General features: G+C 40.7%; 1 protein-coding gene across 3 annotated transcripts in view; it reads right to left on the reverse strand.

The window, feature by feature from the left end:
- Positions 1-16,540, reverse strand: part of CGRRF1 (cell growth regulator with ring finger domain 1) — a 186,275-nt gene that overhangs the window by 81,634 nt on the left and 88,101 nt on the right. For all 3 annotated transcript variants that reach the window (XM_085626831.1, XM_085626830.1, XM_085626832.1), the window contains exon 3: positions 13,683-13,860. In XM_085626831.1, coding sequence (XP_085482957.1) covers positions 13,683-13,860 — 178 coding nt within the window. The remainder of the gene's footprint in view (positions 1-13,682; positions 13,861-16,540) is intronic.

The following is a 16,540-nucleotide window of genomic DNA, read 5'->3' on the forward strand; positions in this document are numbered from 1 at the left end:
GTGTGTTTATATTAATCAATCCGTTTGTCCTAATAAGAGAGAGTTACACGTGGGTGCGCATAAATGTGCTGTTTAACAATAACGTGCGTGTTTTCATGTTTAAACGTTGCTATGTGCTGTTTATTTTTGAGCACAAAACGCTTTCCGAATTAATGCTTTTCTATGTTGCAAGTGCTAGATAGATGCATACACATAAGGGTATTAGTGGGGTTAACACTGTTTAATCACTATGCTGTGGTAATGTTGTTTTTGTTTCCTTTAATTAAGATGGTCTATTGTGGCCTATGGTGGCCTAGTCAAAGATGGCCGATTTTGTAAGCCTGGCCTCGATTTGAAAGTAGAAAACTGTGATGGGAGAGAGCCCTGCTGAATATGGTCCTGAAGTCAGCTGACCACAGTCCTTGCTTGCCTTGTGAAATTTTCCGTGAGGACATCAGCAGCCTGGGTAATCTTCGAGTGAAATGGAACGTCCTTGGCAGCCTTGGGAAAACAAAGGAGCCTTAGAGAAAGACTCTGAGCATTGGTCTCATTGCCGAGGAGAAGTAGAACTAACAAGATACATTTGTGATTCTTGGTTCCTGTTCCGTAGTCTTTATTTTGTGATTTTTCCTGAGCGGAGATTTTCGAATGTAGCAATGTTACATCCTTTCCTTCTCGCTCTGCTCAGCGGTCCAGCGGACATTACAACTTTTCTATGTATCTTTCTTTTGTTCGATTCAGTATAAGAATTGTTAGCCTAGAGAGGGTCTTGCCACTTGCCATTTGCCTTTGCCGCGTACCGAATCTGCGTTGCTGAGGATTGATGCTGAAGGGACTTCGTCTTGAGAGACTTTACCGAGAGACTTGTCCTGACCCGTTCTGACATTTAGCTAGAATAGGTAACTATGAGAAAAATGATTTATTCTGCTTGATTTCATTTGACTAATTTTAGATAAAGCAATATAATTTGAACATGGTGTTGGATATTATTTCTTGTCAATTATTGTGTATTATATTTTGATTATTGCCGTATAGGTTGTATAGATTATGTTTATGGACAGTCTCAATAACTAGATCTTATCGACCCCGATATTGATGCAGGGTGACTAGGAGTTTTCTTTCCACAGGTTTATTGCTGGTAGAGTATTTGAGCGTATGATTAGTGAAATGGGCCCTAGCGTATGATGAATGTATGTGCGTGTAACTGTGAGATTACTCTATCTGTGGTAGTGGGAATATTATACACACCCTGATCTCTATCAATTTCTTGGTAGCAGAGTAGGATGGTTATTGATGATTGTCTTGATCTGATAAGATTGCATGTACATTAGCTTATCGATTATTGATTATTGGTTGATGTTGGTATATGTACTAATACTATATGTTGGAGTCGTAATGTTGAGTTATATGTAGTGCTTCTGGAACTTGGGAGCTGGTAGCAGTTCCGTAGTAGGGCAGAGGGAAGTATATGCTGCTCTCGGGAAAGACGGAATTGTAAGGAATAACGTGTGACAATTGAAGTTGCGCGTCACATTGTCTGGGTTCGGAATTAGTAACATCGTCGTATGTTACTATTAGATATTTCTGGTATATAAGAAGTGTGTATGATAGTGAAGGTTATCTGTGAAACTCTGGTCTTAAGTCCCAGGGATCTGTAAGGATTACCGTTAAAGCTTATCGCGGGAGAAGTAATAGGTATTCTCTGAGCTTATTTGAGAAACTGAACAGAGGAAAGCTGTTTAGTTGATGTATGTTATAATTCTGTAGTGGAGCAGATTGTCTGTTCTCGGGAAGCAGGATTCTGTGTGTATGTACTATATTTTCTTGTATGAATGTGCGTGAATGTTCGTATATTTAGTTGATTGTAAGACTCTTTGGACAAGTCCTAGAGGAAACAGTTAATGAATGTATGTTAGAAGGGCAGAGTAGAGGGAAGTGCTACTGTGTCAATGAGAGATTTCTTGTGAAATAGATTCTCTTTTACTATTCTGTGGTTAGCGAAACAGACAATGGAGATGTTTTTATGTTGTAACTAATAGATTTTGTAGAAATTTTGACACAAAGTCTACTGAAAAGATTTTGTAAAGGAGGGGTAGACGAGTGACAGAAGACAGGAGACAAGCGACTGCAGCGACTGTTGACGTCAGAAAGACCGCGCTCTGATTGGATAGTAGATCAGAATAGTGTTCGCGCTAGGATTGGTGCGTTAGTGTGAGCCGCGCAAGGATTGGAAGAGCTATTTAGTGACGTAGACGCTCCAGGATTGGTGCGTTAGTGTGAGTCGCGCTGCTATTGGTTGAAAATTCGTATTGTATATTTATAATACGGAAAGAGTAGAGAGTTTTTGGTAAACGCTAAAATGTATTACCAAGAAGAGAAAAAGAAGAAAACATTTTTGGGTAAAATTAAAAAGTGGTTTAACAAGGATAAAGATGTTAAAACGAGAGAGGGTGAGTTGTTACCTCCACCGAAAACACCTGCATCCTTCATGGCTGCAAGACATGGGTTTCATACCTGTATATGGTTGGAGAATTGGGTTAGGTATACTAAAGAAGATGGTGTTCTAGCATTTCCAGAACATGGTTCATTTAATCTGGCCGTGTTGAGAAATTTACGGGAAAAGATGTTATGTCTAGACCCGAAACCAAGACCTACACAGTTCGAGTGTTTAGTGGAATGGGAAGAGGAAGTACATGAGCGAGAAAAACAGAGATCTGGAGGGTACTACAGGTACATGTTTGGGAGGAGACATGATCGTGAGACTCATCATGATCGAATGAAAAGGTGGCGAGATGTTAGTATGTCAGAGGGATTATATCCGATGAGAACAGTTGAAGGAGGAGCAGAAAGGGTTCCTGAGTCAGAAATGAGAAAATATGGAGTTAATGAGTATGAGGATGAGGTCTTGAATGACATGATTTACAAGAGACCACCTCCATATAGACCAGAACCGGATAAGAGTACACCAGTTGTTTCTCCGATAAGAGATACAGTTTGTGTCAGTGAGACAGAAAATGAGACACCTGAGGTAAGAAGTGATCACTACCTTGATGAGAATGCCAGACAATTAGCCAGAACTACAACAGAGTTGACTGAGAAGATTAGGGAGTTAACGAAGAATCTAGAAGCTGTTACGGTGCCTGTAACTATAGGTCCGGTTATGCCTGTGTTTGACAAAAAGAGGACAGGTGAAAATGGACTGGTGATTCCATATGTTGGGAATAATTTGACAAATTTAGTTGGTCCTTCAGGAGATTCAGGCAAAAGAGCAGAAAGAAATGACCTGAGACAATCAAGACATGACACATGTAGTGAAATATTAGATGCTAGTGAAGCTAGCTGTTCAGGGATGCCAATTTTAGAACCGCAGAAGAGAGTGGTTCCAGTGAGAAAAACTGCTGAAATAACAGTTGAAGATTTGAATGATTGGATGAAAGTTCTACAGAAAAAGGATAAAGATTCACAAGTAATTGATGTGGCTAGGTTACGTGTAGAATTAGAAGAGCTTGTTACAGGAACAGTTCCAACAGAAATTCTGAAGAGTCATCATGATGGTGAACTAATGTTCATGTGCAAGAACATTACCTGGAGAGCAAAAAATACACATGACAGGCTAAGAGCAATAGCGAATGAACAGGGAGTTGACATTGATAAAGTGAAAGCTTTACAAAAAACCTACAGGATGGATTTTACAGAGAAAGATATTGAGAATTTGAATGCTACTGGTAGAACAGGACAGATTAAGGAAATGGTAGCATTATTGCGAAGATGGGGTGATGTAGAAAAGTGGAAAGATAGGTGGTATAAGAAAAGAGATGAAGCTGAAGATAGAGCAACTTATTCAGCATTTCCAGTGAGAGAAAAGGAGAAACCAGTGGATAATTATCCTATGAGAGAAATACCTGGAGGAGGATATGTACATGTTCCATGGACCAGACAGGATATTTTATCATTCACGAATGATTTCCCTCGATTGAGAGAAAAGCCCGTCGAGTGGTATAGGCAGGTAGATAGGTTTGTGAAATTGTCAAAAGTGCTGTGGGTTGACCTGAATAGTCTGTTTGATATAATTGTTCCAGCGGACTTGTGGACTGAGTGTAAAATAGTTGTGAGTTGGCCTACTGAGGAATATCCAAGAGACCCAAGAACAGGGGCACCAGATCCAGAGGTAATGAGAAAGTATGATCAGGTGATGGTATACCTGAAGAGTAAAGTTCCTGCAAAAGAGACAGACTGGGTAAAGATAGATCGAACACAACAGGAAGCGAAAGAATCAGTTCATGCTTTTTACGAGAGGCTGATACTGGCATTTAAACAATTCAGTGGAGATGAACACCTGGGTGACAAGGATTTGAGTCATTTTATATACAGATTTGTATATGGCCTTAGACCTGAAATTGGTGAGAGAATTCGTGAGCATACAGTGGATTGGCAGAGTAAGAAAGTAGATGAGATTCTGAGACATGCAAAATACTTCAGTGATGAAATCGAAGCGAAACAAAGAAAGCTGAAAGAGAAAGCAATGTGGGCACAAGTGAAAGTTGCAGAAAGACAGGAAGCACAGTTAGTGGAACAGGCGAATAATCCAGGAAATAATGCAGGGAATAGACCCAGATATGCAGGGAAAGGAAAAGGAAGTCTTGAGGAAGCGAAAAAAAAGTTTCCTTGTCACAACTGTGGCCAATTGGGGCATTGGAGATCGGAGTGTCCTAATCCACCATTAGTGAGTAATGAGAATAAATCCTTAAATCAACAGGTGCAGAATGAAGGAAATAATCAACAGCAGCAACAACAGAAAGTTGTGAGACAGCAGAGTCAAGAGCCAAAACCGCCCTTGCCGCAGAATAAAGGGTTACAAAAGTATAATCAGGATTCAGGATTCTACAATGATGAACAGGTAAACAAACCAAGACGTTCAAACAAGGTACAACAGTACTTGTTAAAGAGTGAAGGGAGTGAATCTGAGGGTGATTATTGACGGTGCCGAGGAGAGGAAGAAGAGTGCATACTTGGTGCAACTCTAGAAATAGACCAGGCAGGACCATTTGTGGATGGGAAAATAAATGAGGAGAGTGTTACTTTTTTGGTAGACACAGGTGCGACAAGATCAACTGTCAGGTCAACAGATGTTAGAAATCTTCCTCTCTCGGATGAAGCAATCCAAGTAGTTGGTGTAGCCAATACGCAAATCAGGACACGTCTTACTGAACCAGTAAGAGTACAGATAGGGAAATTTTCAGACATGCACAGATTCATTGTCTGTGACACGAGTCCAGTGAACCTGTTAGGTAGGGACTTGTTGTGCAAGATGAACTGCACCATTTTTTGTACACCGGATGGGATAGCCTTTGAGACACCAGATGAGGATGTTTTGTACCGAGTGACTCTAGAGAATAGAGAGAGTGAGTTAATTGGTGCATTTGCTGTGTTTAATCCGGAGGATTTGCCTCGAGAGCTGAGAGACACAGTGAAAAGGGCAGTTTGGGATTTTACTGGAGAGGATGTGGGATTGATGAATAATGTAGATCCAGTGAAAATTGCAATAAAAGAGGGAATTACATATCCTAACATTCCTCAATACAAAATGACACCAGAAATAATTGAAGGCATAACTCCTATAATTGAGAAAATGATTCAGCAGGGAGTCCTGAGAGAACTACTGAGTAGTCCGTGTAATTCACCGATAATGGGACTAAAAAAGCCTAATGGGAAATTTAGGATCGTACAGGATTTGAGAAAAGTTAATCAAATTGTGGTGGCATGTTGTCCTATTGTGCCAAATCCATTAGTGATCCTGTATCAAATTCCACATGATGCAGAGTGGTATACAGTAATTGATTTGTGTCATGCGTTCTTTTCAATTCCATTACATCATGATAGCCAGCCGATTTTTGCATTTAGGTTTGGCCAGCGTATCTTAGCATGGTGTCGAATCCCACAGGGATATACGGAGAGTCCTTCGATATTCAATCAGTTATTGAAGAAATCGTTGGAGAGTTTGATCATGCCTGAGAGCTCAGTACTAGTGCAATACATTGATGACCTACTTGTGGCATCAAAGACACGTGAAGCTTGTGAAGTAGATACCATAGCTTTACTGAATCATCTGGCAGATGGAGGGTTAAAGGTATCTCCAGCCAAATTGCAATTTTGCAAGAAAGAGGTGCATTATCTTGGACACAATATTGAAAAGGGTCTGAGAAAAGTGACGGATGACAGGATCAGAATAACCAGAGAAATGAAAGCCCCAAAAACTCAGAGAGAAGTAAGAATGTTCCTGGGTACGGTGGGTTATTGTCGTCAGTGGATAATTAATTTTTCCTTGATAGCAAAGCCACTGATTAAACTGACAAAAAGTGAGATGACAGATCCATTGGATCTAGATGCAGAACAAATGGCAGCATTTGAAGAGCTCAAAAGTAAAATGTGTGAGGCTCCAGCTTTGGGTATGCCTGACTACGAAAAGGAGTTTGAGCTGTACTGCAGTGAGAGAAATGGATGTGCACTTTCAGTGTTAATTCAGAAACATGGATTACTGAGAAGGCCTATTGCGTACTTCTCATCGACACTTGACCCTGTAGCTGTGGGTTTACCAGGTTGTCTGAAATCTGTGGCTGCAACATGCAGGAGTCTGGAACAAAGTGAGGGAATCATAATGGGATATCCTGTAAGGGTATTCGTACCTCACAATGTGGCAATTCTTTTGACAAGAAGCAGAACCCAGTACATGTCACATAGTCGGTTGACTAAATATGAAAAAGTGATTCTGGGAGCATCAAATGTGACTCTTGAGAGATGTGTGAATGTGAATCCAGCGACACTCTTGCCGGATATTGAAAACGTGGGTGTAAAAATGGAAGATGATCATGATTGTTTGGATGTGCTTGAGTACTGTACAAAACCGAGACCAGACATAAGGGATCTTCCCTTGCATGAGAGTGATCATGTGTTGTTTGTGGATGGATCATGCCTGAGAAATGATGATGGTGTGCTATGTGCAGCATATGCGGTGTGCAAAGTTTCAGAGGTCATGGAAGCATCACCATTGAAAGGAGTGAAGTCTGCGCAAGTTGCTGAATTGATAGCATTGACAAAAGCTTGCGAAATTGGGAAAGATTTGAGGACAACTGTGTTGACTGATAGTCAGTATGGATTTGGAGTGGTGCATGACTTTGGCCAGCTTTGGCTACAAAGAGGTTTCTTGACATCGAGTGGAACTCCAATAAAGAATGCTGAAATGATTGGTAAATTGCTTGAGGCGATACAGCTGCCTAAAGAGTTAGCAGTTGTAAAATGTGCTGCCCATGGACCGGGAGAAGATTTTATCACGGTTGGAAACCGTTACGCCAATGATGTTGCGCAATACTGTGCTAAGACAAATCAGTCCATTAATCGGGACCGAGAGGGGGAAATGTCTTTTCTCTCTGTGATGTTTACTAATGTCCTAGAAACCTGGGATGAAGTGAAACAGTTGCAAGATGAGGCAGGAGAGGAAGAGAAAAAAGATTGGATTAAGGCAGGATGTGCTCCAAGAGAAACAGACCATGTTTGGGTTTACAGAGATGGCAGACCAGTAATGCCTAACTCCATTTTGTCGTCAATGGCAAGAATGTATCATGGCCAGGGACATTTGGGGAGGGATGCGATGGTTAGGTCATTTAAACAGACCTGGTACAATGCAAAGTTCAGGACAATTGCAGAAAGCATCTGTCAAAGGTGTTTGGTTTGTCAGCAATTTAACACTGGGAAAAAGACAGTGGTGAGTCTGGGAACAATAGGCAGAGAAGGAGGTCCTTTTACAAGAATGCAGATTGATTTCATTGAAATGCCCCAAGTAAACAGACTGAGGTATGTTCTAGTGGTAGTCTGTTTGTTTTCAAGGTGGGTGGAAGCTTACCAGACTAGAAGAAATGATGGAATAACAGTGGCAAAGTTACTGTTAAGGGAGTTGATTCCTAGGTACGGGTTTCCAGTAACAGTTGAGTCTGATAGAGGTGGACACTTTCAAAATGAACTCATGGGTTTGATTTGTGAAGCATTGAAAATACAGCAGAAGCTACATTGTGCATACCGACCAGAGGCTTCTGGTGTGGTTGAGCAGATTAATGGCACAATCAAGAACAGGATTGGAAAAATGTGCTTAGCCACTGGCATGAAATGGCCAGATGTTTTACCTCTAGTGCTGATGACTATTAGATCTACTCCAGATAGAACTACTGGCTTGAGTCCTCATGAAATAATCATGGGACGTGCAATGCGCCATGCATTCGTGCCTGTCAATAAGTTGGTGACAATAACTGATGACATGATTTTGGATTACTGTAAAGGCCTGGCTGACGCAGTTCATTCTGTGTTTCACCAGGTTGGAGAAGAAGCTACCACACTTGAGAAGAAGCAAGCCCATGATCTGAGTCCAGGAGACTGGGTGAGGATTAAAGTACACAGAAGAAGAAATTGCTTGGTTCCAAGGTGGGGAAGGCCGAGACAAGTTATTCTGACTACGACGACTGCAGTAAAGTGTGCTGGAGTGAGACACTGGGTACATGCAAGTCATACTCTGAGAGTTCCAAACCCAAAAGAAGGGACTGGTAAAGAGTATTTTGAAGAGTCAGATTCCAGTGATGATGAAGATACAGAATCAGTGGGGAAAGAAGTAGGAAAAGCTTCGAATGAACCACTGCGAGTATCAGAGAAGAGATCAGATTCTGTAAGAGAGCCTGAAGTTTCAAAAAGCAGTGAAGGAAAAAGAAAAGAAAAGAGAAATTTCACAGAGACTACTCCTGAATCAGAAGAGGAGGAGATTGAAGAACCACTTGAGATTATACTTGAAGAAGTAGGGTCAGAAGAAGATAGAGAGGGACAGATTGCGGAAGACCCCCGAGGAGGTGTAGGGAACATTCTTGATGAGCTAGGTGAAGGGACAAGTAGACAGCAAGAAGATTGCGTGTCGGAGACTCGAGGAGGGACAGAAGTAGGGAAATCTCAAACAGTGGTGAAAAAATCTGTGGAAAAGAAGAAAGCTGCAAGAAAACGGAAACAAGAGGCACTTGAAGCAGAATTGGATGATGAGAATGAACAAACAGAGGGTCGAGTTCTGAGAAAGAGAACTTGGATTGGAGAAAGAAGTAATAAAGAAATAAAGCCGAAAAAGGTGATAAAAGGAGATCGTTGGCCTAACAACAGAGTTAAGAGGCTGAGATACAAAATAATAAGAGCAAGTACATCAAAAGCTGAACAAGTGAATGAAGTATCGAGTCAAAGTTCAAAAGCCGAAGGAGAAGAATCAAAGGAGTCAAAAGAACCAGTAGAAATAAAAAGAGTAAGAAGACCCAACCAAAAGTACAGATCACCGGAATGGTCTTATGTGGCACTGTCTGAAGGAGGAAAAGAAGAAACAGTGACTCGAGATAATCCGGAAGAGATCTTGAGAGAAGTGGTTGAGGAAGATACTGGGGAAATTCTGAAAGTACTCTTGACTGACATTGGAGAAGAGTCGAGTACTGAGGATTTTGATGTTGGAGATCTAATACAATTTGATGTTGAAGAAATTGAAGTGAAAAATGACAAGTATCCAAACTGAATAAAGGAAGAATTCACTTGGATTAAGTGAATGAAAGGATTATTTGGAAAAACTGAAAGCTGAAGAATTGCTGAAAAATTTAAGAGTTCCAACAGTAGTGGAGTAGTAGAGGTTAAACTAAAGTAGTGAAATGGCTAACATAGAGGATAATCGAAATAGATGTGCCTTCTTTAAAAGGTGGTGTAGAATGTGCTGCTGCTGTACTGGATTATTAATGCTTCTATGGGGTGTTTTAGTTTTATTAGTTACTTTTAAAGTAGAGTTTGAGATGCATACAGAGAATGTGACTAATGTAGAGAAGAATTCGCAAAAAGTAGTTCCAATTAGAATTAGTAATACTTACATACACAAAGATAGGTCAATTAATAACTTTTCTAGTAATGTTTTTTCAAAATTGTTATATGAATATGTGAAAACAATGGAAGTGAGGGATTGCTACGTTTGTATGCAATTACCTGCATCCGTTTCAGAGGGTGTTACTTATCATCATTTACCAGCTACATATGGTATTTCTTGTAGTATTTTAAGTAGTGTTTTTTATTTGTTAGGGAAAGTAGATTATAAGATGTCTAACAGAGATAGTATTTTTGGGCACTTGCCAATGAACAAAGAGCGGAATCCAGCTAAAGAAGCTAACACTTTTGGTGAAATTTTTATTGAAGAAAAAGGATTAACATTAGATTACATTTTTAAGAATAATTTAACTTGCAGTCTGAAAGGAGAGGAGAAAGCTTTCCTGGATATGGTAGAGGAAAGGAGATTGAACATGCAGGAGAAAGCGGGAAAATATAAAGTGAGTGAGACAATTTGGGACATTGAGATGGGAAAAGATTTGAAGAATGGGGCTAGTCCAACTTTAGCTTTAGATGCACCACAGAAGGGTAAACTTTGCATTACAAGAAGGAAATCCCAATATGATACATATTTTGTTGGGACTAGTGAGTGCCATGATACATACTTCATTGCAACAGGTTGGGGTTTCAGAGGTGGAGAAGATACAATTTTTCCAGGAGTATATTATGTTTGTGGGAACAAGGCTTATTACAAGTTGCCTGACCATTGGTATGGCACGTGTTATGTGGGCCTGGTTTTTCCAAAGATTTTTCATATAGATAAAATAACAGATGTAGAACATATTAATTTACTAATGCGTTTTAAGAGAGAAACTTGGTCTGAAATAGTGGGTGATATTTTTGGAGTTTTGATTCCAGCAGTGGGAATTTCTTTGAATGCTTATGGAATTCGGAAACTGTCCACAGTGGTTGATCGCTTATCGACAAATACCGCTGGAGGGTTTCTTTTGGTGAATACGGAATTAAGTGCCGTACGTGCCATGTCTATGCAAAATCGACTTGCCCTTGATATTCTATTGGCCAAGGAGGGTGGAGTCTGTGGAATGCTGAAAGTTCAACATTGTTGCACTTACATTCCAGACGAAAGCAAAGACCTGAAGGTCTATATCAAAAATATTACTGATTTGCATGAAGTACCACTTGAAGCTGAGAATTTATGGACTAAAATAGCTAATAAAATGATAGCTGTTAAGGATTTTATTGCAAAAATAGGTAGTACTATTATAGGTAGAATATTGTTTCCTTTAACTTGTATAATTGTTGCTTTATTGATAATAAGATTAGTGTGTGTGTGTTGTAAAAACAGGGGAGGGAGGAAGAAATTGAATAAAGAGAAGAAAAACAAGGAGGTTGAAAAGAGAACCTCAAGAAATTGAATTAGAAGAATTGAGGGAGAGTGTTTACTTAGAGACAAAAAGGGATGATGAAAGAGTGACTGGTGTGTAATGTTGTGTAAGGGGAAAAAGACATTTCCAATTTCTCCTAAAATGGGACTAAATTTTCACTAATTTTTTTTTGGGGTTTATTTGGTGATAAAATCACCAAAGGGGGGATTGCTGGAGCAGAGTTTTCTGTTTGAAAATTCGTTGGTTTTTGAAGCTCTGGCATGTCTATTTGTCATATTAATTTTCTAATTACTAATAATTAATTATTTGTCTTGTGCGAGTGTGTTTATATTAATCAATCCGTTTGTCCTAATAAGAGAGAGTTACACGTGGGTGCGCATAAATGTGCTGTTTAACAATAACGTGCGTGTTTTCATGTTTAAACGTTGCTATGTGCTGTTTATTTTTGAGCACAAAACGCTTTCCGAATTAATGCTTTTCTATGTTGCAAGTGCTAGATAGATGCATACACATAAGGGTATTAGTGGGGTTAACACTGTTTAATCACTATGCTGTGGTAATGTTGTTTTTGTTTCCTTTAATTAAGATGGTCTATTGTGGCCTATGGTGGCCTAGTCAAAGATGGCCGATTTTGTAAGCCTGGCCTCGATTTGAAAGTAGAAAACTGTGATGGGAGAGAGCCCTGCTGAATATGGTCCTGAAGTCAGCTGACCACAGTCCTTGCTTGCCTTGTGAAATTTTCCGTGAGGACATCAGCAGCCTGGGTAATCTTCGAGTGAAATGGAACGTCCTTGGCAGCCTTGGGAAAACAAAGGAGCCTTAGAGAAAGACTCTGAGCATTGGTCTCATTGCCGAGGAGAAGTAGAACTAACAAGATACATTTGTGATTCTTGGTTCCTGTTCCGTAGTCTTTATTTTGTGATTTTTCCTGAGCGGAGATTTTCGAATGTAGCAATGTTACATCCTTTCCTTCTCGCTCTGCTCGGCGGTCCAGCGGACATTACAACTTTTCTATGTATCTTTCTTTTGTTCGATTCAGTATAAGAATTGTTAGCCTAGAGAGGGTCTTGCCACTTGCCATTTGCCTTTGCCGCGTACCGAATCTGCGTTGCTGAGGATTGATGCTGAAGGGACTTCGTCTTGAGAGACTTTACCGAGAGACTTGTCCTGACCCGTTCTGACATTTAGCTAGAATAGGTAACTATGAGAAAAATGATTTATTCTGCTTGATTTCATTTGACTAATTTTAGATAAAGCAATATAATTTGAACATGGTGTTGGATATTATTTCTTGTCAATTATTGTGTATTATATTTTGATTATTGCCGTATAGGTTGTATAGATTATGTTTATGGACAGTCTCAATAACTAGATCTTATCGACCCCGATATTGATGCAGGGTGACTAGGAGTTTTCTTTCCACAGGTTTATTGCTGGTAGAGTATTTGAGCGTATGATTAGTGAAATGGGCCCTAGCGTATGATGAATGTATGTGCGTGTAACTGTGAGATTACTCTATCTGTGGTAGTGGGAATATTATACACACCCTGATCTCTATCACAACAATATCAACTGTTGCATGACTAAACACTTATAAGGTCCCAAAGGCGAGACCTATTGGCTATGCCAATGCTTGTTTACATTAGGCATTTACCAAGAGCAAGAGAAGAAAAAAAACACACAAAGCTGAAAGACGGAGGAAGAAAAAGATGAAAAACACCATAACAGTAGAAAGCAGGAACCTACAAGAGCAAGATGAAGGGGAAGTGAATGTCTGGTAGTTGTTTAAAGAGGCATGAGGTGGAAGAAAAAGAAGAAAAACACAGTAAAGGGAGAAAGCAGGAATCTGCAAGATAAAGGGGAAGTGAATGTCTGGTAGTTGTTTAAAGAGGCATGAGGTGGAAGCAAGATTATGCAGCCTTGGTATTGGGCACCCATGTTTAATAGCTCTGGTAACGGGCTTCCGAGCAAACTTTTGAGCACTGGCACTCATTCGTTCACAAATTAAGCACTGACCATTGAATAATCTGTCTCCCTGGTTCACCTCAGTTCAACCAACTGGACTAAAGTTCTAGATAACATTGGTTTTAAAAGGAATTGCCATGGAATATTGGTGTCCAAGATGATATGGAGTTATCCAGTGACCTTACTATGGGGTGGCCAACACTCCCACACACCCTGCATGGTGAGAGTCAGTGCTATATTCTAAGGATAACTTTGACACTCTTTGCAATAGTAAAGCAATATCACAATTCATCTTCAAAATCAGGAAAAGGTCAAAAGGAGTTATAGTGAGGAAATATTAGTAAAAAAAACACTATGTTAACTGGTTGTGCACATGCACAAATACAGGTACTCTGTGTGCACACACTCCTCTTTACCATTTCTATTTTACTACATAGTAAAGTTAAAGTCAAAGGATACTTATGATGAGCTCGATAAAGATATTCACTGTCCAAAGCCTCCTCCAAGTTCTGTGGCACCCGGATCCGAAAGCAGTAAACATGTTTCTGCAGAGCTTCTTGAAGTTTCTGAACACTACACCCCCAGTAACATGTGAGGATGCAGTTCTCAAGACAATCAAGTTTCAATGATATACCATCTGTGAAATAACAGACCAGAAATGGCAGTCAGGGTCACTAAAAGTATGCACTAAGAGGACCAAATTGAGCAACAAGGTTGAATAAATCATGCAACAAAGAATTGTAAACGTACGTGGTATATTTCACCTTCAGAGGTATTGTTATTGTAATACAAAAGCCATGGTGAAAACCAAAGCAGTTCAATAAGGTAGAAGTACAAATCTGCGAGTAGTACAAACTTGTGGTAAAAAAACTTCTAGCCCTAAGCCTCCATGATTCATTCCCCGAAAAACAACAAAGAAACATCCTATAAAGAACATGGAAACCCTAAGAATACCAAATAAAATGCTAGGAGGAGTACCCCTCTTCAGTCACAAGATTTTTAACATGTCAGGACACGTCAGGTCTATACATTCACTCTCCATTTAGAACAGCACAGGGACATCAGACGGCCAGAAATTGTCTATCGGTAGCAAGATGCCTTGTAGGTCTCTCCAAGGTCTTAGTCTCCCTTAGATTTATGTGTCTCAAATGCAGTCTTGAATCTGAGGTAATATTCCAATGTTGTGCGATAACCTTTTTGGCTGTCAATATTAATAGAAAATCTAATTTGCAAAGTATGGTGGTGATATCCTCCAATGCATGAGCTGGAGACCCAGACCTACTTTATTAGGGTCATCAGGTATAGGGAATCTACACAGTTAATGGCTGCCAACATTTCCTTCCAATATGCTTTCAACCAAGAACACGACAAACAATTAAGGATTGTTGTACCAACATCTCCATATGGTTTCCAGCATGTATCAGGGAACATCTTCTATAATTCGTCAGGGTTCAAATGACAACCTATTATTTTAAGATACTATTCTGTTTGAAACCATGACTAATGATCTCCCTCTAAAGATATTCCCATGATTCCCATACCTCCTCTTCCCCAAGTGTGTGATCCCATCTTTCCATGTTCCATCTGAAGCCTCTTAGAAAAGCGTGCACCAGCCTACACAATTCTTAGACTACTATTAGATCTTTTTTTTTAAACTGTGTTTATTGGCATTTTTTGTGCATCAATATAACAGGTACAATACATAGCAGGCATTACATTAGCAGTGCATGGATACTTCGGTACAGTGCATAGGCAAACAGAAAAAAAGCGAGGCACAGGAGTTAGGATACAGTACATTGCTTCTTACGTGGGCGAGGGAAACATACATGCTGTCACAGTGGTCGTTGTTATGGGTTGTCCCCCGGGCTTGAAGCCCAGCAGTCCCAAGTCGTTAACTTATCTAGGGCAGTTCAGCACCCACCTCAGTGTTACTTGTGGGAGCTCACAGCAAGTAGTTAATAAGAGGCCCCAGATATCCCGGAGCCGTGAGCGTGGAGGGAGCAGCACAGCATAGATGTTATTTTGCTCCTGACAGTAAGTGAGGTCTGCCAGCCAGTCCTTAAATTTGGGGGCCCTTCCCAACCAAAGGGCTCCCCTGGTTGCTCCAGGCCCTCGCTGGGTGAGTCCCTCAGACCTTGCTGGTCTGCACCATTGACTTTATTCACTTTTCACGAGACTTGCTGTTGCCAAGGCCTGTTGGCTCCAATCCGGTTGCCGACACCTCAGTCAGCTGCAGACGTCGTGGGACACTCTGAATCCAGCTGCTGGTCATCGTCGATCCCTCCTGAACCTCGTGGGCGAAGAGTCAAAACACCCTTGATCACCTGAAATCACCCGACATCCGTGGGTATCCATCTTCCTGGCCCCGGGTCACTGGCAAGTGACTGTGAACACTGTCCCTTCTGCTTTCAGGTCATCTTCATCTTGAATCCAGCCTTGGATTCCACCGGACACTTCTTCAGTCTTCACAAGCAGCAAATCTTCTTTGGCTTCCATAGAAAACAGCGACGCGACCCGACACCAAAAGACACCTAGGCACCCGCATTCCCTGGGTGAGGTAACTCGTGCACTCCGGTGCCCTAGTGTGTGTTGGCCCTCGAATTACTTACCTTGTAAGTGGCTTGCTTGTAGACTTCCTCGAAGTACCCTAAAACTTTAAAAATCCAACCGCGACTTGCTCCATTGAAATCAATAGGGAACCCACGGCTGTGTTCTCACACTGCACGCGTCTCCCGTGGGTCGCTTACTTACCTGCCTTGGGTGTATTAGTGAAGCCCCAGCGATTCTACAGGCCCTAGGCCTTGTCCCCTTGCAAGTCGACTTTCCTAAACCTCTTTTTTAGTATATGGTCTGGTACGCCCCTAGGGACCCAGCCATATTTGTGCTTAACTTATTGTGAAACGTTGATATTTGAATGTGTTCCTGGCTTCTAATCTCATAAAAAGATTAGTAGAGTGTGTCTGGAAATAAATACATATATATTTGATATATATACCTGTGTGGTGTCCTTTCATTTGGTAATTCAAGAGATTATGAGGTAAAACAAGCTGCTTTACATTCCTCTGAGACTTAGCCTGAAGGCTGCTCTCCACAGCTACCACTAGGATAGCTTTCATTAAAAGGTTGTCTTAAACCTATCTACCATAAGAGTCGAATTGGACTGGTGCAAGGTGGCCACTATAACTAGTGACCAGCATATGCCAGGCCAACTTCTCACAAACTTACTCTGCAAGGTGGTGGGTAGATTGGCAAAATAGTATAGCAGGTGCGCTAAGATGACCATCTTCAAAAGGGCAGTACGACCTATAGCTGCGAAA

Source organism: Triturus cristatus, chromosome 9, assembly GCF_964204655.1.
Source record: "Triturus cristatus chromosome 9, aTriCri1.1, whole genome shotgun sequence".
Classification (NCBI taxonomy): Eukaryota; Metazoa; Chordata; class Amphibia; order Caudata; family Salamandridae; genus Triturus; species Triturus cristatus.